Raw genomic sequence first — 24,136 nt, forward strand, 5'->3', positions numbered from 1 at the left:
CCCAGTCACTCCCCCCAGCCACTCCCCCCCAGCCCTTCCCCCTGAGTCGCTCACCCCAGTCACTCCCCCCCAGTCACTCCCCCCCAGTCACTCCCCCCCCAGCCACTCCCCCCCCAGCCACTCACCCCCAGCCAACACGGGGACACAGAACCCCCCCCCCCACTATCGCTGATGCTATAGGAATTGGTCACGTGGGCGGCGACCTCTTGAACTTTTGTTCTCGCTGTTCTTTAAAGATCCTCTCCCCCCCTTCTCACCCCCTCCCGACATCCCCTCGGGGAGGGGTTTGGTTTAAACAGGGTTCTGTGTTGACAAGTCTGGGTAACGATTCCCTTCCGTGACGATTCAGAGTTCAGATCTCCATGGTCGATTCTGTGCTGGGTGCTGCAAAGCTACTGTCGGGTTACCCCAAACCGGATAGCCTGCCACGAGCACCACCCCTACCCCTATGCAGCTAGCCTGCCACGAGCACTACCCCTACCCCTAACCAGCTAGCCTGCCACGAGCACCACCCCTACCCCCTAACCAGCTAGCCTGCCACGAGCACTACCCCTACCCCTATGCAGCTAGCCTGCCACGAGCACCACCCCTACCCCTAACCAGCTAGCCTGCCACGAGCACCACCCCTACCCCTAACCAGCTAGCCTGCCACGAGCACTACCCCTACCCCTATGCAGCTAGCCTGCCACGAGCACCACCCCTACCCCTAACCAGCTAGCCTGCCACGAGCACTACCCCTACCCCTAACCAGCTAGCCTGCCACGAGCACTACCCCTACCCCTAACCAGCTAGCCTGCCACGAGCACTACCCCTACCCCTAACCAGCTAGCCTGCCACGAGCACCACCCCTACCCCTAAGTGAAGTGAGGGATGGGGGAGTGGAGTGAGGGATGGAGGAGTGGAGTGAGGGATGGGGGAGTGAAGTGAGAAATGTGGGAGTGAGGGATGGGAGGGATGGGGGGAGTGAGGAGAGGGATGGGAGGGATGGGGGGGAGTGAAGTGAGGGGAGTGGAGTGAGGGATGGGGGAGTGAAGTGAGGGGAGTGAAGTGAGGGATGGGGGGAGTGAGGAGAGGGATGGGAGGGATGGGGGGGAGTGAAGTGAGGGGAGTGGAGTGAGGGATGGGGGAGCGGAGTGAGGGATGGGGGAGTGAGGTGAGGGATGGGAGGGATGGGGGGAGTGAAGTGGGGGGAGTGAGTTGAGGGATGGGAGGGTGGGGGGGGTGAGGTGAGGAATGGGGGGAGGGTAATGGACGTAGCCGCGCGTCACAGGGAGGAGGAGAGCGCCGCTCGGCTGACGGGCCCAGATTGTTCCCCTGCCGCTCGCCTCCATCATCGCTCCACTGCTACCGTGGAGGCGAGAAGCGCAGTGCAAGTCGCCTCTCTCGCTGCGCAGGGCCACACAGCCAGCGGCACGCGGGCTCGACTCCCAGCGCTGGCGATACACCAGCGAGTCTGCGCGTTGCAAGGCAGCCGCCGTCTGGCAGTCGGCCCGCTGCGACACGGCAGCAGCAGCAGCACAGCGGCTGCTGCTGCCGCTGCGGTCAAGACGTGAATATTCGCCAGGAGACATCGCAAGAGCCAAGCCGTCGTCGTTGTTGGTAAGCGGCGGCGCCCCCCCCCTCTCACTGCCTCCTCGCGCACCGTGGGGCGCACGGGACTCGCGTGAGGGTGCCCGGTTCCCGGCGTGAGACGCGGCTGGTGGTAGTGGTGCTGGTGGTGGTGCTGGTGGTGGTGCTGGTGGTGGTGGTGCTGGTGGTGGTGGTGCTGGTGGTGGTGCTGCTGGTGGTGCTGGTGGTGGTGGTGGTGCTGGTGGTGGTGCTGGTGGTGGTGGTGCTGATGGTGGTGGTGCTGGTGGTGGTGCTGGTGGTGGTGCTGGTGGTGCTGGTGGTGCTGCTGGTGGTAGTGCTGCTGGTGGTGCTGGTGGTAGTGCTAGTGTTGCTAGTGGTGCTGGTGGTGGTGGTGGTGCTGGTGGTGCTAGTGGTGCTGCTCGTGGTGGTGCTGGTGGTGGTGTTGGTGGTGCTGGTGGTGGTGCTGGTGGTGGTGCTAGTGGTGCTGGTGGTGGTGCTGCTGGTCGTGCTGGTGGTGCTGGTGCTGCTGCTGGTGGTGGTGCTGGTGGTGCTGGTGGTGGTGGTGCTGGTGGTGGTGCTGGTGGTGCTGGTGGTGCTGGTGGTGGTGCTGGTGGTGCTGGTGCTGCTGCTGGTGGTGCTGGTGGTGCTGGTGGTGGTGCTGCTGGTGCTGCTGCTGGTGGTGCTGCTGCTGGTGGTGCTGGTGGTGCTGGTGGTGGTGGTGCTGGTGGTGGTGGTACCGGGAGGACATTTTCCCCGAGCGGGGGCAGTGAGAAAAAAAGGGACAAAAATTCCGCTGTGGATCGGAGGATTAGACGGGGGCTTGCCAGCCTGCACATGATGCCACAAGCGAAGAGCAAAGAGGGGGGGGGGTCCCTAGGGGGGGCCCTAGGCTTGGCCCTAGAGGGGGCCCTAGGGGGGGGCCTAGGGGGGGCTCGCACGGCCGTGGCTGGACGGGGACCGGTGGTGGCCTGTCGGACGTTCGCCGTTGGAGACGGAGCGACACGATCCGCTCTTGCGCTCCCGGCTGTTATGACGTCGCGGAATCGTGAGAGGCGACAGCAGCAGCTTATGGGGGAAGGGGAGAGGGGTGGCGCCTTCATCCAGCAGTGGATTGAGCGTGGCCCGTTGATGACGATGTTGCTGTACCGAGTGTTCGGGAATGTCTCATCGGCAGGGGGGGGGGGCGTCGATATGCCAACGGCACCGCGACAGTGATTCTCACGCCTGCCCCTGCCTCGACAGCCCCGGGAGAGTTGCCAGGCCCCCTGTCACCTCGCGAGACGCATTCACCGAGTCGCAACCCCCACAGTGGAAACTCGGGATCCTCACACCACAGCTCCAGTCTCCGCCCGTCCCCCCGACACAGCTCACCACATGCAGCTGCACCGCGATCACCAGGCACAGCGCGGCGGACACGAACCGCGATCAATCGCTCCTGAAACTCCCGCAGAATTCCGCCCTCGTCTCAGAAAGTCGCTGCTGGAGTTTTCTAGCAACTCAGTCCCCCCCGCCATGGCAAACAAATTCTGTCGCCTTGGAAACCGTCGAGAGAGAGAGAAAAGTTGCTCAAATCAAGCAACGATAGCGTGGAGCGAGCGACGCTTGTGGGCTGCTGCTGCTGCCGCGGCTCCACGTGCCCGGCCCCGGAAACAGCTGTTACCTCGCGAGCACGCGCAGGGGGGGGTGGGGGGACCCGCACGGGGGGTCGTAGGGGGGGTCGCGACGTACGGCGAGCCGAGTTGACAACGAAGCGATTTTTACGGTGATTTTTTTTCTCTGTTCGCTTCGATGGTCGTCGCCTTTTGTTTGGGGGGGGGAGAGGGGGAGAGAGAGAGGGGGGGGGGTCCAAAATGTTATTGTTTTGGACGACGAAAATTCGAGTGGCTTTCTGGCACTCGTTGTGCAGAAAGCTTTTGGGTGCGATGACCAGATATGGTTGAAGTCTCTATGCGTTGGCATTTACGCGTGATACTCATCCGGCAGCGTTTTTTGAGGACATTCCAAGGCATATCTGGCGAGTTACGTGAGCTTCGCTCGGCGACTTGACACTCGAAGTCGTTATTAGCATGCGCCGAGAGGCAGTTTTGGGAGTGCGTGTAATTGTTAATTGCCCGTCGCGTCTTTTGTGGCCGATAGAGGCCGAGTGCCCCTCGGGGCCCCTTCTTGTCGGGTACGCGGTGTCCTCGCGCCCGGCTGGGAGGGGTTGGAGTTCGGTGGCGAGCAGAGAGAGAGACGCGGACCGGCGCACGACTCGGTGCGTACTGTCGCTCCGGTGTGTACTGTACATAGTGACAGTACGGTGTGTACTGTACACGCTGCCACGACTGTGTGTACTGTCCTGTGTGTACTGTACATACTGACAGCACAGTGTGTACTGTCGCTCCGGTATGTGTACTGTACATAGTGACAGTACTGTCTGTACTGTACACGCTGCCACCACTGTGTGTACTGTCGCTCTTGTGTCTCTACTGTACATACTGACAGTACGGTGTGTACTGTACACGCTGCCACCACTGTGTGTACTGTCCTGTGTGTACTGTACATACTGTCACTACTGTGTGTGTACTGTTACTACAGTGTGTGCTGTCACCACTGTGTGTGCTGTCACTACTGTGTGTACTGTACATACTGTCACTACTGTGTGTACTGTCACTACTGTGTGTACTGTACATACTGTCACTACTGTGTGTGTACTGTCACTACTGTGTGTGTACTGTCACTACTGTGTGTACTGTCACTACTGTGTGTGTACTGTCACTACAGTGTGTACTGTCACTACTGTGTGTGTACTGTCACTACTGTGTGTACTGTCACTACTGTGTGTGTACTGTCACTACAGTGTGTACTGTCACTACTGTGTGTACTGTCACTACTGTGTGTACTGTCACTACTGTGTGTGTACTGTCCTACAGTGTGTACTGTCACTACTGTGTGTACTGTCACTACTGTGTGTGTACTGTGTGTACTGTCACTACTGTGTGTGTACTGTCACTACTGTGTGTGTACTGTCACTACAGTGTGTACTGTCACTACTGTGTGTGTACTGTCACTACAGTGTGTACTGTCACTACTGTGTGTGTACTGTCACTACTGTGTGTACTGTCACTACTGTGTGTGTACTGTCACTACTGTGCGTATACTGTCCTACTGTGTGTACTGTCACTACTGTGTGTGTACTGTCACTACTGTGTGTACTGTCACTACTGTGTGTGTACTGTGTGTACTGTCACTACTGTGTGTGTACTGTGTGTACTGTCACTACTGTGTGTGTACTGTCACTACTGTGTGTGTACTGTCACTACAGTGTGTACTGTCACTACTGTGTGTGTACTGTCACTACAGTGTGTACTGTCACTACTGTGTGTGTACTGTCACTACTGTGTGTACTGTCACTACTGTGTGTGTACTGTCACTACTGTGCGTATACTGTCCTACTGTGTGTACTGTCACTACTGTGTGTGTACTGTCACTACTGTGTGTACTGTCACTACTGTGTGTGTACTGTGTGTACTGTCACTACTGTGTGAGTACTGTCACTACTGTGTGTGTACTGTCACTGCAGTGTGTGTACTGTCACTGCAGTGTGTGTACTGTCACTAGTGTGTACTGTCACTACAGTGTGTGTACTGTCACTACAGTGTGTGTACTGTCACTACTGTGTGAGTACTGTCACTACTGTGTGTGTACTGTCACTGCAGTGTGTGTACTGTCACTAGTGTGTGTACTGTCACTAGTGTGTACTGTCACTACAGTGTGTGTACTGTCACTACAGTGTGTGTACTGTCACTACTGTGTGTGTACTGTCACTACTGTGTGTGTACTACCACTGTGTACTGTGAGGTGCACAGTGCGTCTGTTGCATCTTCTGCGATGTGTGTTGTGGGGGGTGTACTGCCTGCTGTGTGCTGCGGGGTGTCCTGAGTACTGCGCCGTTTGTGGTGCGTACGCCAGGACGCCAGGGGCAGTACACGCGCGTGTGTGTGTGTGCCGTGTGTGTGTGCCGTGTGTGTGCGTGTGTGTGTGCGTGTGTGTGTGCGTGTGTGCGCGTGTGTGTGCGTGCGTGTGTGTGTATGCGTGTGTGTGTGTGTGCGCGTGCGTGTGTGTGTGCCGTGTGTGCGCGTGCGTGTGTGTGTGCGCGTGTGTGTGCCGTGTGTGTGTGCACATGCGCTCGTTTCCACTCCCGTGCTGCCTGAGTGTTGATGAAGTCATCGAAGCCACATCGAGTGAATGTTATTTTTGGTAACACGTGGCGCATTTCTGGGACAAATCCGCCACTCAAAGCGCCATCATCTCATTAATACTCAACATAAACACAGATAATGATATACTGCAAGTGGGTGGGTGAGTGGATCGGTGGTTGAGTCAAGTTTAATTTTGTTGACACACGTGGCGCATTTCTGGCACAAATCAGCCACTCAAAGCGCCATCATCTCATTAAAACCCAACATCACGTGGACGATTCTAAAACGATCATAAAAGAAATCGATATTTACGAACTATTTACGGTTGTTTAAAATATTTAAAAAAAAAGTTCTGGCTGTGAGTTAGCTGTATTCAAGTGCAAAGCGCGGTGCAGTTAAGTTGTGAATGTGAATGTGGCACTTGCCCCGGCAGTCTGCTAAGGCCAGAGGTGGGACAAAGTCATTGTTATGCAAGTCCAAGTCGAGTCGCAAGTCATCAAATTCATGACTCGAGTCTGACTCGAGTCCAAGTCACATGACTCGAGTCCACATCTCATAGGTGGGACAAAGTCATTGTTATGCAAGTCCAAGTCGAGTCGCAAGTCATCAAATTCATGACTCGAGTCTGACTCGAGTCCAAGTCACATGACTCGAGTCCACACCTCTGGCTAAGGCTATACGGGGGATCTTCGTTGTTTTTGTGGAGTCGAATGTGCGGACTCCTTCCAGGAGGTTCTTGCAGAGGCGCGCTGCTGCCAATGGCAAAGATCTGTCCAACCACGTGGTTTGTGTGCTGGTGGTTGGAGGAGTGGGTGGATGTGGAGCGAAGTGATACATTGCTTTGCTTGATTTGCAGCGCGCTGCGGTGGCGATGTGTTAACTCCCTTGCCAGGTATGCAGGAGGTCGTGCGCTCGACCCTGACGCCTGCTGTGTATTTGGAGTTTGCATGATCTCTCCGTGGTCGCGTGGATTTTCCTCAGATTCCCCCACATTTAGAGTATTTTGCTGCTATAAATGTCCACGTGATAAGCCACTTCGTTGACCTATCATTTGTGGCCAGGTCGCTTCTAAAAAAGAGCTACATAGCTCAGTGGCCCTTACCTGGTAAAATAAGAAATAGTTTAATATATGATGTAAGGTACATGAGCTTGGTTGTGTATTGCTGTATGTTAATCGGATGATAATGATGACTTTGTAGCGTACTATGTATTTAATTGGTAGCCTGTGGTCTAAATCGTTCAAAGTTTCTGTGATAGAGGTGTTGACATGGTCAAGGCACGGTACATAGCCAGTCGTGCTAATCGGAGATGCGGAGATACCATCAATAGGCCAGGGATCTGGGTTGTTCTTCGTGCTTTCAGAGTGCCTGACTCTCTGCTCACAATCATTACGGACCTTCGTGATGGTGAGCAGGCCAGGGTAAAGCTACGTGGCCGGGAGTCAGAGCCATTCCTTGTTCACCTTGGGGTGCAACAGAGATGACCTCTGGTTCCCAATTTTTTTTACATCGTTTTTGACTAAGCAAGTTTGAGAAGTTTTCCATGGCTATACTGGAGGAATTTCCATCTGGTATAGACATAGTGGGAGACTGATCGATTCCCGGGTGCGGTCTAGGGACGGCTCCCTATTGGTCAACCATGTTTTGCATATTGATGATCTGGTAATTACTGCTCACTCTGAGAAGGAGTTGGAGGCTCTCCTGCTGAACTTGGAGCATGCCGCTTAGAGGTGGGGCCTCACCATCAGCCCCACCAAAACTAAGCACCTGCTTGGCATCTTGTCACCAATCACTTGACGCCCTCAATGTATTAACCTTCAATAGGGTTGTTTGTTACTGGCCGACCGCACCTCCGATTAGCACGGTTGGCTACTTACGGTGAAAAATAAATTCAACGTACATACGATCGTAACTGAGTGGACGAGACGGAGTGGACGAGATGCATCAGACGGGACGGAGGGAATGGAGTGGATGGGACAGAGCGGACGGGACAGAGCGGACGGGACAGCGGACGGGGACTGCACCGCGGACAGGATGGAGGGGATGGAGCGGATGACACTGAGGGGACCGGACGGACGAGAGAGAGCGGACGGGACAGAGCTGATGAGATGAACCAAGATCCGATTCTTAAATCAAATTGCGACCCAGAATGCCTATGCACAGCCAATCGGGACACACATGCCCTACAGCGTCCATTTTTGCCGTAGCATTTCCCTGCGGCGTGTGCTATTGCTGTCTATGTTGCTATGGTGATCATCAATTCACGCTGTTCCATTGCTATGGTGTGTGTACACGGTGTTGTGCTGCGTTGTGCTGTATTGTCACAATCCCAGTGCAGCGCTGACACCGCCAACCCCCCTGCACCCGCCCCTCCCTGCCGTGCCTCCTGGCTGTGCCCCTGCTTCGCCTTGGCGCAAGGCCCCTGCTCATTGATTCACCCGGAGTCGTATTGGGGGAGCCAGGGAGCACAAAGTTCCCACCACCCCCCTCTGCTTCTAAAGTGGCCGTATGAAGAGAGAGCGCCCCACGCATCCTCCTCCCCTCGCTCTGCAATCACTGCCACTACTATGCTGCTGCTGCTGTTGTGTATCTGTATTGCTGCTGTGTTTCTGCTGTGTGTGCTGCCGTGTTACTGCCGTGTTCCAGTGTGTGTTACTGTGTGTGCTGCCATGTTGGAAGAAGAAGTCGCCCCCTGTGAGTGGCTGGCTGAGGTGCCATCTGTTGAGGAAGTACTAAAGGCGATCCAGAGTCTGAGACCAGGAAAGGCACCGGGCAGAGATGATCTCCCAAGAGGGTGGCGTTTGTACACAGACTGCCCTACATGACATCATAACAACAGTCTGGACCACTGGACGGGTTCCGCAGGATTCGAAGGATGCCCTGGTGGTCCCCCTCTTTAAAAAGGGGGACCGCACAGACTGTAACAACGACAGGGGCATCTCACTCCTCAGTGTGCCGGGAAAGGTCCTGGCAAGGATTATTCAACATCGCCTTGCTAGGCACGCTGAGGAGAGGCTTGCGGAGCCTCAATGTGGTTTCAAAAAAGGGTGGTCCTGCACAGATGCCATATTTTCTGTCCGTTTGCTGCAGCAGAGTTGTAGGGAATTCCAACAAAACCTACATCTCTGCTTTATTGACCTGGTCAAGGCCTATGATACCATCAGTAGGCCTGGGCTCTGGGTTCGTGCTTTCGGAGTCCCTGATCCTCTGCTCACGATCATTAAGGACCTTGATGATGGTGAGCGGGCCCGGTTAAAACTACGTGGCCGGGAGTCGGAGCCATTCCCTGTTCACCTTGGGGTGCGACAGGGATGTCCTCTGGCTCCCACATTATTTAACATCTTTTTGGACCACGTAGTTCATGAAGCCTTTGATGGCTGTACCAGAGGATTTTCCATCTGGTACAGATACAATGGGAGGCTGATTGATGCCCGCTTGCGGTCAAGGGATGGCTCCCTATTGGTCAACCACATTATGTATGCCGATTTGGTAATTGCCGCTCACTCAGAGGAGGAGTTGGAGGCGCTTCTGCTGAAACTGGAGCGTGCCACTAAGAGGTGGGTCCTTACCATCAGCCCCACCAAAACTAAGCACCTGCCTGGGTATTTTGTACCATCGGGCACTCCACCCCCACAACTCCAATCGGTGATGGGGCAGTTGTGGAGAGAGTGCAGAGTTCCCCATACCTGGGCAGTGTGCTCATGACTGGCTCCGGTTTGACAGCAGAGGTCTCACTCAGAATCAGTCGAGCGGCATTATCTTTTCATCGGTTGCGTAACGCTATGTGGAAGCTACCTGAACTGTCGCTCCGCACGAAGCTTCAAGTCTTCTCAGCCACGGTCATTCCCTCCCTTCTCTACGCTTGCGAAACGTGGACCCCCCTAATGGAGCATTTTGGCTGGCCTGCCTACAATCCATCCTGGGTTTAACCAGGCTGGATTGTGTGAGTACCTCACAAATCCTTGAAAGATCTGGGCAAAGTCCCATCGGTGAGCTCCTCCAGCAGGCAAAGCTGCGTTGGCTGGGTCATGTAGCCCGCATGCCCAGCTTTTGTTCGGCCGGATAGAGGGGGCTAAACGGGCGCGGCACGGGCTAGAGAAGAGATTAAGTGATGTGGTACAGGAGGATGTGGAGCTGAGTGGACTTGCCGATGACTGGTACCAGCGGTGTCAAAATCGGCCTCTGTGGAGGAGGATCGTGAAAGACGCTGCTGGACAGTTGGAGGCAGTCGCCCTGCAACAACAACGGAGGGCAGAGGAGCGACGCTCACAACAACGAGCGGAGCGCCGGGTGGCTAAAGCACAGCAAGTTGGCACAGTAGGGGGCACAAGTGGTGCATCAGCCAGTCATCTCGGTCATCTCAGTCAGTCGACCCGTGGCACCTGCTGGGTCTGCCCCGTGACCTCTCTTGCCAGCGGGCATTCGACACTTCACGTGGCCTCAAGGTGCACATAGCCTGGCACAAGCGTCGTGGTGACGTCACCGCCACTTAGTGGTGAATGGCGGTTGTTGCTGCCATGTTACTGCTGTGTTCCTGTGTGCTGCTGCCGTGTTACTGCTGTGTTTCTGTGCTGCTGCTGTATCTGTGCTGCTGCTGTGCTGCTGCTGCCTTACTGCTGTTGCTCTGCTGCTGCTGTTCCCCAATGCGTGTCAGCACTGCTGCTGCTGTCGCCGTGATGAGCTGAGTTGCATCGGGAGATGGAATTCCCTGCGGCTCCCAGTGTCCCTCGGTTGTCGCAAGCGCCCCTAGAACGACCCCCCCCCCCATCACCTGGTGTTGAGCGTCGCCTGACAAGTCGCTGGGCTCTGTCGGTCTCTGCCCGCGGGTGCGTCTCTCGTTGAACTACGCCCAGTGTCCCCATCTCTCCCCGATCCCCGTACCTCCCGATTATCACGGTTGGTTATGTACGGTGCGAAATCAGTTCAACATACATATGTAGTGACATCGCTGGATATCACTGCATAGACGTCGACTTTGGAGGCAGCGCATTTATTTAGTTCCAACACACGGGGTTACTTCCCCTTAACAGAATAACAACCTCGGGTGGTGACCACCCGGCTAACTACACTAGTTACTACACTAGTTACTACACTAGTTACTACACTAGTTACTACACTAGTTACTACACTAGTTACCACGTAACTGTTACTACGGACCCGGGACCAACAGCATCTGCCCGGGTCCACGTGCTGGAAGACTCGTAGAACGGAGATCGCAGACGAAGGGTTTCTTTCCCGGGATGAACAACAACCCCGGCGGTGCCTCTCGGGACCCGGCCGATATTCTCTGTGGGCGTGGCCGGCTCCGCCCTTGGCCACGCCCACCTTCTAGCACCCTCGGGAAGGACCTGGGCCCCAATCACGTGACCCCCCTAGCCCCCTCTGGGGGCCCCTCTGTCCACTTAACCGGTCACGTGTCCTCCCGGGTCAACCAAAGTGCCATGGCCTCACCCGACCTTCCCCTTTGGTGGGCACCCACACACCCTGTCCTGTAGGGCCTGGTGACACCCAGCGATGTCACTCCACACACACGTCTCTGTCATTCTCCGTCTGACACTGTCTTGCGCCACCCCTTTCCCCCCTGCCCCCTCCCTCCCCTCCTCTCTCCCCCCTCTCTCCCCCCTCTCTCCCCCCACCGCCCCCTCCCCCCTCCGTACGTGATCAGCTGTTCCCAGTCTCGCCGCTCCAACAGGAGCCACCACCGAGCCGGCATTTGACGCCGCGTGCTCAGCCCGCGCGCCGCTCCTCCCCAAGGCAGAGAGGAGAGGTAACGGCGGAGTCCCCCCCGCCCCCCTCCCCCCGAGCCGGCGGGGTCACGGTTCGACACCGGAGCCGGAGACCCCCCCCACCCCCCCGTGTCTGCTCGCTCCCACGCTCGCTCATTTCCTTGAGTGCGTCAAACCGGTAACCGGTCGTATTTCTCCATGCGGTTACCGGTTGCTGTGGGTTACAGTGCGCCAAGCGGTAGGGCGGTTTAAACAAAAACACGATTGCGTTACCGGTAACCGCGTGAATAAACCGGTAAAAACCGGTTTGCCTCACGTCCAACTGTGTTGGGTAACGAACACCGGCACGTGACGCTCTGACACCCAGAGGCAGCTGCCACTGGGGGTGGTGGTAGTGTCGTAGTGGTGGTGGTGTAGTAGTGGGTGTGCAGGTGGTGGTGTAGTAATGGTGGTGTGCAGGTGGTGGTGTAGTAGTGGGGGTGGTGGTGTAGTAGTGGAGGTGGAGGTGGTGGTGCTGTAGTAGTGGGGATGGTGGTGGTGGTGTAGTAGTGGGTGTGCAGGTGGTGGTGTAGTAGTGGGGGTGGTGGTGGTGTAGTAGTGGGGGTGGAGGTGGTGGTGTAGTAGTGGTGTGGAGGTGGTGGTGTAGTAGTGGGGGTGGTGGTGGTGTAGTAGTGGGGATGGTGGTGGTGTAGTAATGGGTGTGGAGGTGGTGGTGTAGTAGTGGGTGTGGAGGTGTTGGTGGTGGTGTAGTAGTGGGTGTGGAGGTGGTGGTGTAGTAGTGGGTGTGGAGGTGATGGTGATGGTGTAGTAGTGGGTGTGGAGGTGGTGGTGTAGTAGTGGGTGTGGAGGTGATGGTGATGGTGTAGTAGTGGGTGTGGAGGTGATGGTGTGGTAGTGGGTGTGGAGGTGTTGGTGGTGGTGTAGTAGTGGGTGTGGAGGTGGTGGTGTAGTAGTGGGTGTGGAGGTGTTGGTGGTGGTGTAGTAGTGGGTGTGGAGGTGGTGGTGTAGTAGTGGGTGTGGAGGTGATGGTGATGGTGTAGTAGTGGGTGTGCAGGTGGTGGTGTAGTAGTGGGGGTGGTGGTGGTGTAGTAGTGGGGGTGGAGGTGGTGGTGTAGTAGTGGGGGTGGTGGTGGTGGTGGTGGAGTAGTGGGTGTGGAGGTGATGGTGGTGGTGTAGTAGTGGGGGTGGAGGTGGTGGTGTAGTAGTGGGGGTGGTGGTGGTGTAGTAGTGGGGATGGTGGTGGTGTAGTAGTGGGTGTGGAGGTGGTGGTGTAGTAGTGGGTGTGGAGGTGTTGGTGGTGGTGTAGTAGTGGGTGTGGAGGTGGTGGTGATGGTGTAGTAGTGGGTGTGGAGGTGATGGTGTGGTAGTGGGTGTGGAGGTGGTGGTGTAGTAGTGGGTGTGGAGGTGGTGGTGTAGTAGTGGGTGTGGAGGTGATGGTGGTGGTGTAGTAGTGGGTGTGGAGGTGGTGGTGTAGTAGTGGGTGTGGAGGTGATGGTGATGGTGTAGTAGTGGGTGTGGAGGTGATGGTGTGGTAGTGGGTGTGGAGGTGGTGGTGTAGTAGTGGGTGTGGAGGTGGTGGTGTAGTAGTGGGTGTGGAGGTGATGGTGGTGGTGTAGTAGTGGGTGTGGAGGTGATGGTGGTGGTGTAGTAGTGGGTGTGGAGGTGGTGGTGTAGTAGTGGGTGTGGAGGTGATGGTGGTGGTGTAGTAGTGGGTGTGGAGGTGGTGGTGTAGTAGTGGGGGTGGTGGTGGTGGTGTGGTAGTGGGTGTGGAGGTGATGGTGTGGTAGTGGGTGTGGAGGTGATGGTGTGGTAGTGGGTGTGGAGGTGGTGGTGTAGTAGTGGGTGTGGAGGTGATGGTGTGGTAGTGGGTGTGGAGGTGATGGTGTGGTAGTGGGTGTGGTGGTGGTGGTGTGGTAGTGGGTGTGGAGGTGATGGTGTGGTAGTGGGGGTGGTGGTGATGGTGTAGTAGTGGGTGTGGAGGTGATGGTGTGGTAGTGGGTGTGGAGGTGGTGGTGTAGTAGTGGGTGTGGAGGTGGTGGTGTAGTAGTGGGTGTGGAGGTGATGGTGGTGGTGTAGTAGTGGGTGTGGAGGTGGTGGTGTAGTAGTGGGTGTGGAGGTGATGGTGGTGGTGTAGTAGTGGGTGTGGAGGTGGTGGTGTAGTAGTGGGTATGGAGGTGATGGTGTGGTAGTGGGTGTGGAGGTGGTGGTGGTGTAGTAGTGGGTATGGAGGTGATGGTGTGGTAGTGGGTGTGGAGGTGGTGGTGGTGTAGTAGTGGGTGTGGTGTGGAGGTGGTGGTGTAGTAGTGGGTGTGGAGGTGGTGGTATAGTAGTGGGTGTGGAGTTGGTGGTGTAGTAGTGGGTGTGGAGGTGGTGGTGTAGTAGTGGGTGTGGAGGTGGTGGTGTAGTAGTGGGTGTGGAGGTGGTGGTGTAGTAGTGGGGGTAGAGGTGGTGGTGTAGTAGTGGGGGTGGTGGTGGTGTAGTAGTGGGGATGGTGGTGGTGGTGTAGTAGTGGTGGTGGTGTAGTAGTGGGTGTGGAGATGATGGTGGTGGTGTAGTAGTGGGTGTGGTGTGGAGGTGGTGGTGTAGTAGTGGGTGTGGTGTGGAGGTGGTGGTGTAGTAGTGGGTGTGGAGGTGGTGGTGTTGTAGTGGGTGTGGTGTGGAGGTGGTGGTGTAGTAGCTGTTACTGCTGCTGCCACTGATGCTGCTGATACCGCTTCAAGCAAAGCGGTGAATGGTAGCACCCCCAGTGGCTGCAGTGTCACGTGGGACCCGTTGCACGCAGCTGGGTACGCTGTAGAACCCCGACTCTAAACGACGTATCGATCATCGATCCACGCGTACCCAATACACACGCACTCTACGGGACACGTGGGTGCTCACAGTCAATACCAGTGACAGTCGGTGAACGAGTGAGTGGGTGAACGAGTGGATGGTGGACCGGGTTGTCCGCATGGCGAGTGGGTGAGTGAGTGGGTGGGCGAGTTAGTGGAGCACATCTGCTGAGCTTCAGGAATGATCACGGTGAGTTTGTTTCGCCCGGTGACGGGGACTGCGGAGTGTGGCGGTGTTACGGAAGCGACGTTCGGCATCGCAAGAATGCGGTTCGATGATGCACGCTGACAAAAATCGTGATTCGCGCATGGGGGAGGGGCCGGGGGGGACAATGCGGTGGATTCCGGAACGGAATGATCAACACTCGGGGCAGCGAGGGCAGCGATGCTGTGGGCCAGCAAGCGCGATGTGATCAGAGTGTCGCACACATTGAGTACTTGCCACGGCACCAGGGAGTAGTCTCGGTGTTGAGACCAGGGGACCAGGGTGGGTGGAGAAGGGACTGTGTGTGTGACGCCAGGGTGGGTGGAGAGGGGTCTGTGTGTGTGACGCCAGGGGACCAGGGTGGGTGGAGAGGGGACTGTGTGTGTGATGCCAGGGTGGGTGGAGAGGGACTGTGTGTGTGACGCCAGGGTGGGTGGAGAGGGACTGTGTGTGTGACGCCAGGGGACCAGGGTGGGTGGAGAGGGGTCTGTGTGTGTGACGCCAGGGGACCAGGGTGGGTGGAGAGGGGTCTGTGTGTGTGATACCAGGGTGGGTGGAGAGGGGTCTGTGTGTGTGATGCCAGGGGACCAGGGTGGGTGGAGAGGGGATTGTGTGTGACGCCAGGGTGGGTGGAGAGGGGTCTGTGTGTGACGCCAGGGTGGGTGGAGAAGGGACTGTGTGTGTGACGCCAGGGTGGGTGGAGAGGGGTCCGTGTGTGTGATGCCAGGCGACCAGGGTGGGTGGAGAGGGGACTGTGTGTGTGACGCCAGGGTGGGTGGAGAGGGGTCCATGTGTGTGATGCCAGGCGACCAGGGTGGGTGGAGAGGGGACTGTGTGTGTGACGCCAGGGTGGGTGGAGAGGGACTGTGTGTGTGACGCCAGGGGACCAGGGTGGGTGGAGAGGGGTCTGTGTGTGTGACGCCAGGGTGGGTGGAGAGGGACTGTGTGTGTGATGCCAGGGGACCAGGGTGGGTGGAGAGGGGACTGTGTGTGTGACGCCAGGGTGGGTGGAGAGGGGACTGTGTGTGTGACGCCAGGGTGGGTGGAGAGGGACTGTGTGTGTGACGCCAGGGGACCAGGGTGGGTGGAGAGGGGTCTGTGTGTGTGACGCCAGGGTGGGTGGAGAGGGACTGTGTGTGTGACGCCAGGGGACCAGGGTGGGTGGAGAGGGGACTGTGTGTGTGACGCCAGGGTGGGTGGAGAGGGACTGTGTGTGTGATGCCAGGCGACCAGGGTGGGTGGAGAGGGGACTGTGTGTATGTGATGCCAGGGTGGGTGGAGAGGGGACTGTGTGTGACGCCAGGGTAGGTGGAGAGGACTGTGTGTGATGCCAGGGTGGGTGGAGAGGGGACTGTGTGTGTGATGCCAGGCGACCAGGGTGGGTGGAGTGGAGACTGTGTGTGTGACGCCAGGGTGGGTGGAGAGGGGACTGTGTGTGTGACGCCAGGAGACCAGGGTGGGTGGAGAGGGGACTGTGTGTGTGACGCCAGGGTGGGTGGAGAGGGGACTGTGTGTGTGACGCCAGGGTGGGTAGAGAGGGGACTGTGTGTGTGACGCCAGGGGACCAGGGTGGGTGGAGATGGAGAGGTATGGTGAAAAATATTGAATCGCGAGGGGGACATGGCAGTGACGGACTCCGCTTTTATCTTGTCCTTCAGGAGGAGGGGAGGAAGAGGGGGCCGATGCGGCGAGCGCCCCCCCTGGAGTGACGGCAGTGGTGACGGTGGTGACGGTGGTGATGGCGCGTGGCCCGCTGTGCAGGGCCCCAGCAGGTGAGGCCCAGCCACCGGTTGGCCGTGTTGGCCGAGAGGAAACTGGCGTGCCAGCCTGCGGGCCTCTAGCGAGTCTTTGAATCTCTGACGGTCTCCTGGACCGTGCGCGAGTCCGTGAGTCCCTGCGCGAGTCTGCGGGCCTCTGTGCGAGTCCACGGGTTTCTGCGATTCAACGTAACGGGAAGCGGCGTGGCCGATTGGCGGCGTGTCGTCTGCCTACCGCTTGCGTTCCTCGCATTCTGCCGAGCGGCGCGAGCGACTCCGAGTGTCCCCGTGCGACGTCCCCGCGTGACCGCGCAGGCCTCGCCCGGACCATGGCCCCGCCGGACACCTCGACCTCTACGGCGTGAGCCCCCCCTCCTCGCCGGCGCTTCAGCCATGAGGTTCAACATTTCGGAGCTGCCCCCCGCGAGCCGGGATCGCGAGGAGGGGGCGCGCCACCCGGACCGTCCGGCGGGGGGCGTGATGGCGGCGCCAGAGGCGCCACCGCCGCCGCGGCCGTCCTCGTCGCCGCGCGACGAGGATCTCCGGCCGCCGGCGCTCTACGGCGCACCGCCCCCTCCGCGCTCCGAGCGCACCCCCCCGCAGGGCAAGGCCATCGTGGGCAAGCTGCTGCTCACCTACGTGTGCTCCGGCGCCGCTGCCGCCCGCGAGGGCCCGCGCGGCGCGGAGGGCCGACCGGGCCGGTGCCGGGCCGACCCGGGGCCCCGCTCGCCGCCGGCACCGAGCGCCCACGGGAGTGACGACAGGGGCCCTAGCGACGGCGTGGCGGGGCCCGCGCCGGGCCGGCGGGCGCCGCCGGGCCACGGGGCGTGCGAAAACGGCGCCGCGTTGGGCCCGTCCGTCCACCGGAGACGGATCGTCGCCAACATCGCGGAGCATCTTGCCCTGCGCGGCCCGGACCCTCCCGCCGGCGCGAACCGCGGGCGCGGGACGCAGAGGCCCGACGCCGGCGCCGTGCCGACGGCCACCCCCGCTCCAGCGCCGCCTGCCGATGTGGCGCGGGGGCCCAGGAGGACGCCGGAGCCGGCGCCGCGGTGCCCCAAGCGCCTCCGTTCCGTGTCGCCGAGCGGCGCCGGCGCCGAGGGTGACGTGACGCCCGAGAGCTGGGCCCGGCGAGGGGGGGCAACCCCCGAGGGGGCCCCGGCCCGAACAAACCCCCAGCAGGCGCTCGCCAAAGCGGCGGCAGCGAAGCGCAAGCTGCTCATGGCGCCGGGGGACGAGGAGCCGGCGGGGGACGGCGGCCCGGGCTGCCGGTCGCCCCCGACCAAGCGGAGCGTTCCGCCCTGGCTGCCGGGCCTCGCCTCGTGGCACCACCGGTTGCCAACGCCGCCACCACCCAGCGCCAACGCCCTGGCGCAGCACAGCGACGTGCAGGTGACGCTAATAACGTCGCTGTCAATTAATGAATTAATTGTGCTTCGTTCGTGGGATGCTCACGTTAACGCTTAGCTTTAAGCAGCATTACTATTGCTGATAGTAACTGTACTTTGCATTAGCAGCTTCTGTATGAACTAAGCATTCAAACTTAACCAACCATATATAACCAACCATGTGGCACGCAACACCGAGCATCACTTGGCCCAACTCAGGCTTTACCACGTGTACGGCACAAGGCCGACAATGTGCCATGGTTCACTCGGCTCGAATGCCAGCGGACGCAGCACGCCTCCTTCCCTGCTCCCTAACAGCGCCCTCTGTTCTACTTGCTATAAAATACGGTTATCAAATGTCGCTCATTGTTACCATCTTAGCAGCTTTAACAAGTCTATTTACGCCATAGAAGCTGGATGTGTGTGTGCGAATGTGTGTTACACTGTTAAGGCTATACGGGGGATCTTTGTCTTTGTTACGCTATGATTACCAATGGCTCTAGATTATTATTCAAATATCCGAGCTGTGTGTGCACACGTCCTCACTTCTCAATGCACCACGTTACTCTGGGATGCCAGTCACGTGTCCCTCTGTGCGTGTCCTAAGCGTGTCTTTCCACGTGTGTCCCTCTACGCATAACCAGAGGAAGGGGCCGAGCCTACAGTACTGCCCATCTGCCCTAAGCCAATCACGACCCAGCACTCTACACGCTGCTATTATGTGCTGAGAGTGTTTGATCTGTCCTGAGGTCTACGAAAAATCTTTTGCGATACATCCATAGATCGCGTAATGGCCACGGACTGCTCTATCCCGTACAGACGGAACTGGTGGAGTCCTCGCTTCCTGTAGCGCCTTCTCCTGGCAGGCCTGGGCATGGCATCTCGTCGACGCGTGATCCATCAGCCCTCGCCACCGCCCGGTTAACTACCGGCGCCGCCTCCTCATTGGCCGCAAATCGGCGACTCGATGCCCAGCCCCGCGTGACTGCTCGGCTGTCCGTGAGCGCCGCACAGGCTGAGGGTTCAGGGGGCGGACAGATCTCAGATGGCCGCACAGGCTGCCTGGCTTCACGTGGAAGCCGTCTCTCTAATTGCCTCTGTCGCTCCGTGTATGTAAACGTGTGCGTGTTTGTGTGTCTGGCGTGCGTGTTTGTGTGTCTGGCGTGCGTGTGCGTGTTTGTGTGTCTGGCGTGCGTGTGCGTGTTTGTGTGTCTGGCGTGCGTGTATGTGTTTGTGTGTCGGCGTGCGTGTGTGTGTTTGTGTGTCCGGCATGCGTGTGCGTGTTTTCCGTTTGCCGCTAGGTTCCTGCGCGAAAGTGTTTTCCCGAATGCCCCGATCGCCCGGCCGCGGTGCTCCGAACCATGGGGCTGTTTGGCACGTGAGTGGCGACACACTCGCACGCACAGATACGCATAGACGCACGCACGTACGCACACACAGATGCACATACGCAGGTATACGCACGTATAACAACAATAAGAACCGCCTTTCGCCACTAGCGCCGGTGTGATCAGCACAGCATTGTGCCAGACTGTGTGCACCTTGAGGCCACGTGAAGTGTCAAAGTCTCGCCGGTAGGACGTCAAGGAACAGACCCAGGTGCCAAGGGTTGACCTACTGAGACAAAGGGCAGATGCACCACATGTGGTCACCACTGTGCTAACTCGCTGCGTTTTAGCCGCCTGGCACTCCGCTTGTGCGCATCGCTCCTCCGCCCTCCGCTCTTGCTGGAGGGCGACCGCCTCCACCTGACCAGTAGCGTCTTTCTCGAGCCTCCTCCAAAGAGGCTCATCTTGACACCGCTGGTACCAGTCATTGTCAAGTCCACTCAGCTCCACATCCTCCCATACCGTATCAGTCCATTTCTTCTCAAGCCCATACTGTGCTCGTTTGGTCTCCTCTATCCAGCCAAACAGAAGCTGCTTGGGCATGCAGTGGCTGAACATGCAGGCTACATGACCCAGCCAACTTAGCCTTGGCTGCTGGAGGAGCTCACTGATAAGAATGTGTCCAGATCTTTCAAGGATCTGTGAGCTCACACAATCCATTCTGGTTAAACCCAGGATGGATCATAGGCAGGTCAGCCTGAATGTTCCAAACCAGCGCAAATGTTTATTTAAAGGGCTGCACGTTTTGCAAGCCTAAAGAAGGCAGGGCATTACTGTGTCTGAGAAGAGCTTATTATGGCGTGCTAGACCAGGTAGCTTCCACACAGCGTTACACAGCCCATGAAAAGATAATGTCGCCTGACTGATATGGAGTGAGACCTCTGCTGCCAAACTGGAGCTGGTCATAAGCACAATCCCCAAGTGCGGAAACGTCTCCACTCTCCCTAGAACACAGGGAGCCAAGCCAAGTGCGAGTCTCACTTCCTGTGTGGCTGTCCAGGTGGCGAGGAGTGGCCCGTGCCGACGGCGGCGGCAGGGAGTCGCCCACGCCGCTGCCCCTGCCCAAACCCCGCGCCCCCCACCGCCTCGGCCTTCTGGGCAGCTTCGAGGTGAGAAGTTGGGGGGGGAGGAGGAGACGGGGGGGGGGGGGGAAGCATCCGTTCCGTTGGTGCGAACACCGCATGTAGCCACGATCGGATCTTCCGAGACGCCTCGAAATGCTCGCACGGGAAATCCAACGGCCGCCACTGCCACCATCCATCTCACGCACGCACGCACACAAAGATCCCCCATATAGCCCCAACAGACTCTTAGGGCAAGTGCTGTTACCGAGTACCTGTAAAGGCCGGCACGGCCAACGAGAGACGGTGGCCGTCCAGTACCACGCCCCAATGGCGATGTATAAAAACCGCACCAGGTACTCGCTTAAGAATGAATCGACCTAGGGGTGGCTCAGGACCGGCTTGGGCAATCGTCACCGGTGTTGGTGGCCGTGAGCAGGAATCGAACTCGGGTTGCCGGGTTCGAAGTGCGGCGCGCTAACCACCGCGCCGCGGCTCCCCTTACCGCACGCATGCACACGCGCCGCTCGCCGCGCAGGAGTCGGCGCTGCAGGGCCGCCTGCCCCCGGCGGGCGTCGTGGACGGCTTCACGGTGGAGCTGGGCGCCAGCGGCTCGTTCTGCCCGAGGCACGCGTCGCTGCCCGTGCTCGCCTCCTTCTTCTCCGTGGCGGAGGACGCGGCGCCCTCGCCGTACCTGGGCGTCGTCGACCTGCGCCCGCTGGGCGTGCGCGGGTACCAGGTGCCGCGCGCCGGCACCATCCAGATGGTGAGCGCCGACGCCGCCGGCGGCACGGGATTGGTGCACGACGAGCAGTGCGCTCGCACGGCCGTGGGTCAGCGCGGTGCAGTGGCAGAGTGGCACTGGCGGACCTGTGCGACCAGGACCGCGCTCCCAGCGCTGCACCGTCAGTGCTCATTACTCTAGGACGGCTTTTTGTGTTGGAAGTTCGGCGTGCATACGTACATCACTGCACTAGCAGCACCGCACTGCCAGCAGTGCGTTGCACTACCACTGCTGCTGCACAACCAGCACTGCACTGCATGACCGGAGTGGAGCGCAAGTCTCATAACGTGCTCTGTTCTCACCCCCCCCCCATCACCCCTTCCCTCTGCTCACCATCCTCACCCCTGACCCCCCCTGCCCCCTTTCCCCCGGCAGACCCTATTTAACCCGAGCGGCTCGGTGGTGAAGATGTTCGTGGTGATCTACGACCTGCGCGACATGCCACCCGAGCACCACACCTTCCTGCGCCAGCGCACCTTCTCTGTGCCCGTGGGCCGGCGCCCGCCGGGGGGGGCGGCCGCCACCACCTCGGCCCCCGCGGCGCACGACCCCCTCCCCACCACCACCACCGCAACCAGCAGCAGCAGTAGCAGTAGCACCGCGCACAGAGCCCTGCATTACCTTATACACCTCAGGTGAGTGGAGATGAGGGAGGTGTGTAGTGGCGGTAGTGGTGTGGGGAGCTGTGGTATAGCGGTTAGAGCGCTGCACTATGAACCCGGCGACCCGGTGACCAATATCTGAACCGGCACTGGGCCTCCCCTTGGTCGAATCAGCCTCAAAGAAGTAGCTGGTGCGTAAACATCGCCCCTGGGGAGACAAAGGCAGCCGGGCGAGGTGTCGGCCACCCACCCCCTCGTGTGCCATGCCAGCCTTCACAGGTGCTCGCTAACAGCACTTGCCCCAGCAGTCTCTTAAGGCTATACAGGGGATCTTTGTCTTTAAGTTGTTTTGGTAGTGGTGGTAGTGGTGGGGATCCTGGCTCTACGCATGTCTGTGCCACGTTATTCCGCACGTGACCCCATGACCAACCACCCCCACCCCATCAGGTTCCTGAGCTCGCGCTCGGGGAAGCTGTTCCTGCACTCGGACGTGCGCCTGCTGTTCTCGCGCAAGTCGCTGGACGCCGACTCGGGCTCCGTGGAGCTCAAGTCGTTCACCGAGGCCCCCCACGCCCCACGGTTCTCTCCACGGCACTGACGGCAGCACCCCCCCCCCCCTCCCGACCCGTGGGGCTCGAGATCGTTGGTAGAATTCCCGGGGGTCGATGAAGGTACACGACTAACGGGCCAACTCGGAGCGGCATTGCAGCCCAGCAAGAGAAGAATTACCCGACCTGGCGTGGAGGGAGGGGCGGCTTGAACTACCACAAGGGGGCACGGGGTGGGGGGGGGGGGTCTCGTATGCTCCATGCGCCGGCGCAAGGGGGTGGTTTGACCCCCCCCCCCCCCCCCCCGTAGAATTTTGACCCCAGCGTCAGAATTGTACAAATACCGTTGCAGCAATAGGACTTCCCCACGGAATAATTACCCCCCCTCCCCCAACCTTCGGGGTTAGAATACTATATAGGGTTCGGTTAGGGTGTCTGTGCAAGGGTTCTTAGAACCGTACTCGATGTTACGTGCCGATATTAATGCACAAGACTGGGGGAGGCCGTCATCCAGCAGTGGAATGATCGCGGTTGACTAATGAGGTCACTCGAGACTCGAGGGCAACCTCTCGGGATGATTGCAGGCATGGGAACGGAACAATGACCAGTGGAGGGGGGGGGGGGGTCAACAGATAGACGGGGGTCACAATCGAACCCCACTCCGGCACGCGTCGAGCCACGAGATCGTCCGGATCGGAGCGCCCAACGCGAACCGTTCGGAACACCCGGCACGGACGGAGCACTGGCACGTGGAGCTTCAGAGTATGGCACAAAGAGCACCGGCACACAGAGAGTAGCACGTGGTTACCTGGTGCTCGGCAGGCAGCGGCCGGCACGTGGATTGCAACACAACCACCTGGGAACCCAGGCAAAGATCAGACGTTGTGGGACATGTGGCACGGAGTGCCTGGTACAGCCCATTGGGCACTTGGCACAGATCACCTGGAGCCCAGGAGAGACCGCGTGCAACTGCATCTCACAAACGCGGATGTTTTTTTGCCACGAGTGACATCGCCATACAGAAGAGGATGACGGCCGCTTCTGTTTGTATGGGACCGGCGTGGATACTTGCGTGCATGACACACGTACGCGCACACGTATGTGCGCACGCACACACGCCACACGCCCGCCCGGTGGTGTGCCGGTCAGAGTGCATGCGGAGAACTTGCGGTCGTGTGAGCTTTTAAAAAAATGGGTCGGGTTTCGACTTGAGCACTTAATCAGCCCTGGGGCTGTTAAAATGAGTATCATTACGTGGTACGTTAACAGCGGTCAATTGTGGAAGGGACAAATGAGCCCTTGCCATGATAATGTGGAATTTACAACACTGGCTCATAGATGTGCGGAAGGGAGGTGGTGAGCATCGTGCATGGTGCGTTGGCACCGGGGGCACAGTGGCACTTTTGCAGGGTTTGCCATCTGCGGCGGACTGCGTCCACCCGTCATCCGGGCTGAGCGTGGCTTCGAGCCGAGCCTCTCGACACTTTATTATTTTGGTTCGGGATGTCGCGCAAAATGTCTCGCGTCCGGCTTCTTCCACTCTACTACGCGACGCCGCGAACCGCTCGTGATGCCTTCCCCACTTGTGACTCCCAACAGCGGTGGCACATCTCCCCGTGAACTCGACAGATTGGTGTTCTATTCATGTCTACCAGAGAATATATATATTGAATGTGTTTACGGTTTTTGTTGAAGATGTTAATGTAGGGGGGCACTGATTAAAAAAGCTTGAAATTCTAGGGCTGCCCCCGGCTGGTGTCCTGGGGAAAGCCTCAGAAGGTCTCTCAGGAGGGTCCTGCCAAGTTTTCGCAGCAAGGGCCGGTGTTGCTGCTGTGTGCAATCCCAATCGAGTGATTTGCAGAGGTATAGTGAAGCATTGGGATGATTGGCCCATACCCCGATATATTGTGCGTGTGTGTGCTTTGGCGATGAGTGGAAACTCGAGAAATCCGGAGAAAACCCATTCGTGCAGAACAGGGGGAGAACATAGGTCTCCGAACAGAGAGACGCTCGTGTTGAGAATCAAACTCAGGCCGTGAGGCACGAGTGTTGGCAGTGTGCTGCCAGGCTGCACAAGCAGTGTGCTGCCACGCCGGC

The 24,136-nt window shown here is 58.7% G+C and overlaps 1 protein-coding gene across 4 annotated transcripts; it reads left to right on the forward strand.

Moving 5' to 3' along the window:
- The first annotated feature begins 1,251 nt into the window (after positions 1–1,251).
- Positions 1,252–23,956, forward strand: LOC144945800 (uncharacterized). Of its 4 annotated transcripts, XM_078874326.1 has the most exons (10): positions 1,252–1,599; positions 3,706–3,823; positions 11,415–11,516; positions 16,170–16,283; positions 16,584–17,660; positions 18,958–19,034; positions 20,045–20,153; positions 20,644–20,871; positions 21,265–21,524; positions 21,939–23,956. In XM_078874326.1, the coding sequence occupies exons 5-10, from the start codon at positions 16,662–16,664 to the stop codon at positions 22,087–22,089; spliced, it is 1,824 nt and encodes a 607-aa protein (XP_078730452.1). In that variant the 5' UTR covers positions 1,252–1,599; positions 3,706–3,823; positions 11,415–11,516; positions 16,170–16,283; positions 16,584–16,661; the 3' UTR covers positions 22,090–23,956. The 4 variants fall into 4 exon arrangements, with proteins under 4 accessions (XP_078730452.1, XP_078730453.1, XP_078730455.1 ...); XM_078874327.1 differs by lacking the exon at positions 3,706–3,823; XM_078874328.1 differs by lacking the exon at positions 1,252–1,599 and having other exon boundaries at positions 3,504–3,841.
- Positions 23,957–24,136: the final 180 nt, after the last annotated feature.

Source organism: Lampetra fluviatilis, chromosome 39 (genome assembly GCF_964198595.1).
Source record: "Lampetra fluviatilis chromosome 39, kcLamFluv1.1, whole genome shotgun sequence".
Classification (NCBI taxonomy): Eukaryota; Metazoa; Chordata; class Hyperoartia; order Petromyzontiformes; family Petromyzontidae; genus Lampetra; species Lampetra fluviatilis.

Coding starts and splice junctions, on each gene's coding strand:
- LOC144945800 (XM_078874326.1), top strand. CDS start 16,662: ATGAGGTTCAACATTTCGGAGCTGCCCCCCGCGAGCCGGGATCGCGAG. Junction 20,872..21,264: donor GCGCCGGCACCATCCAGATG/GTGAGCGCCGAC, acceptor TTCCCCCGGCAG/ACCCTATTTAACCCGAGCGG. Junction 21,525..21,938: donor CATTACCTTATACACCTCAG/GTGAGTGGAGAT, acceptor CCACCCCATCAG/GTTCCTGAGCTCGCGCTCGG.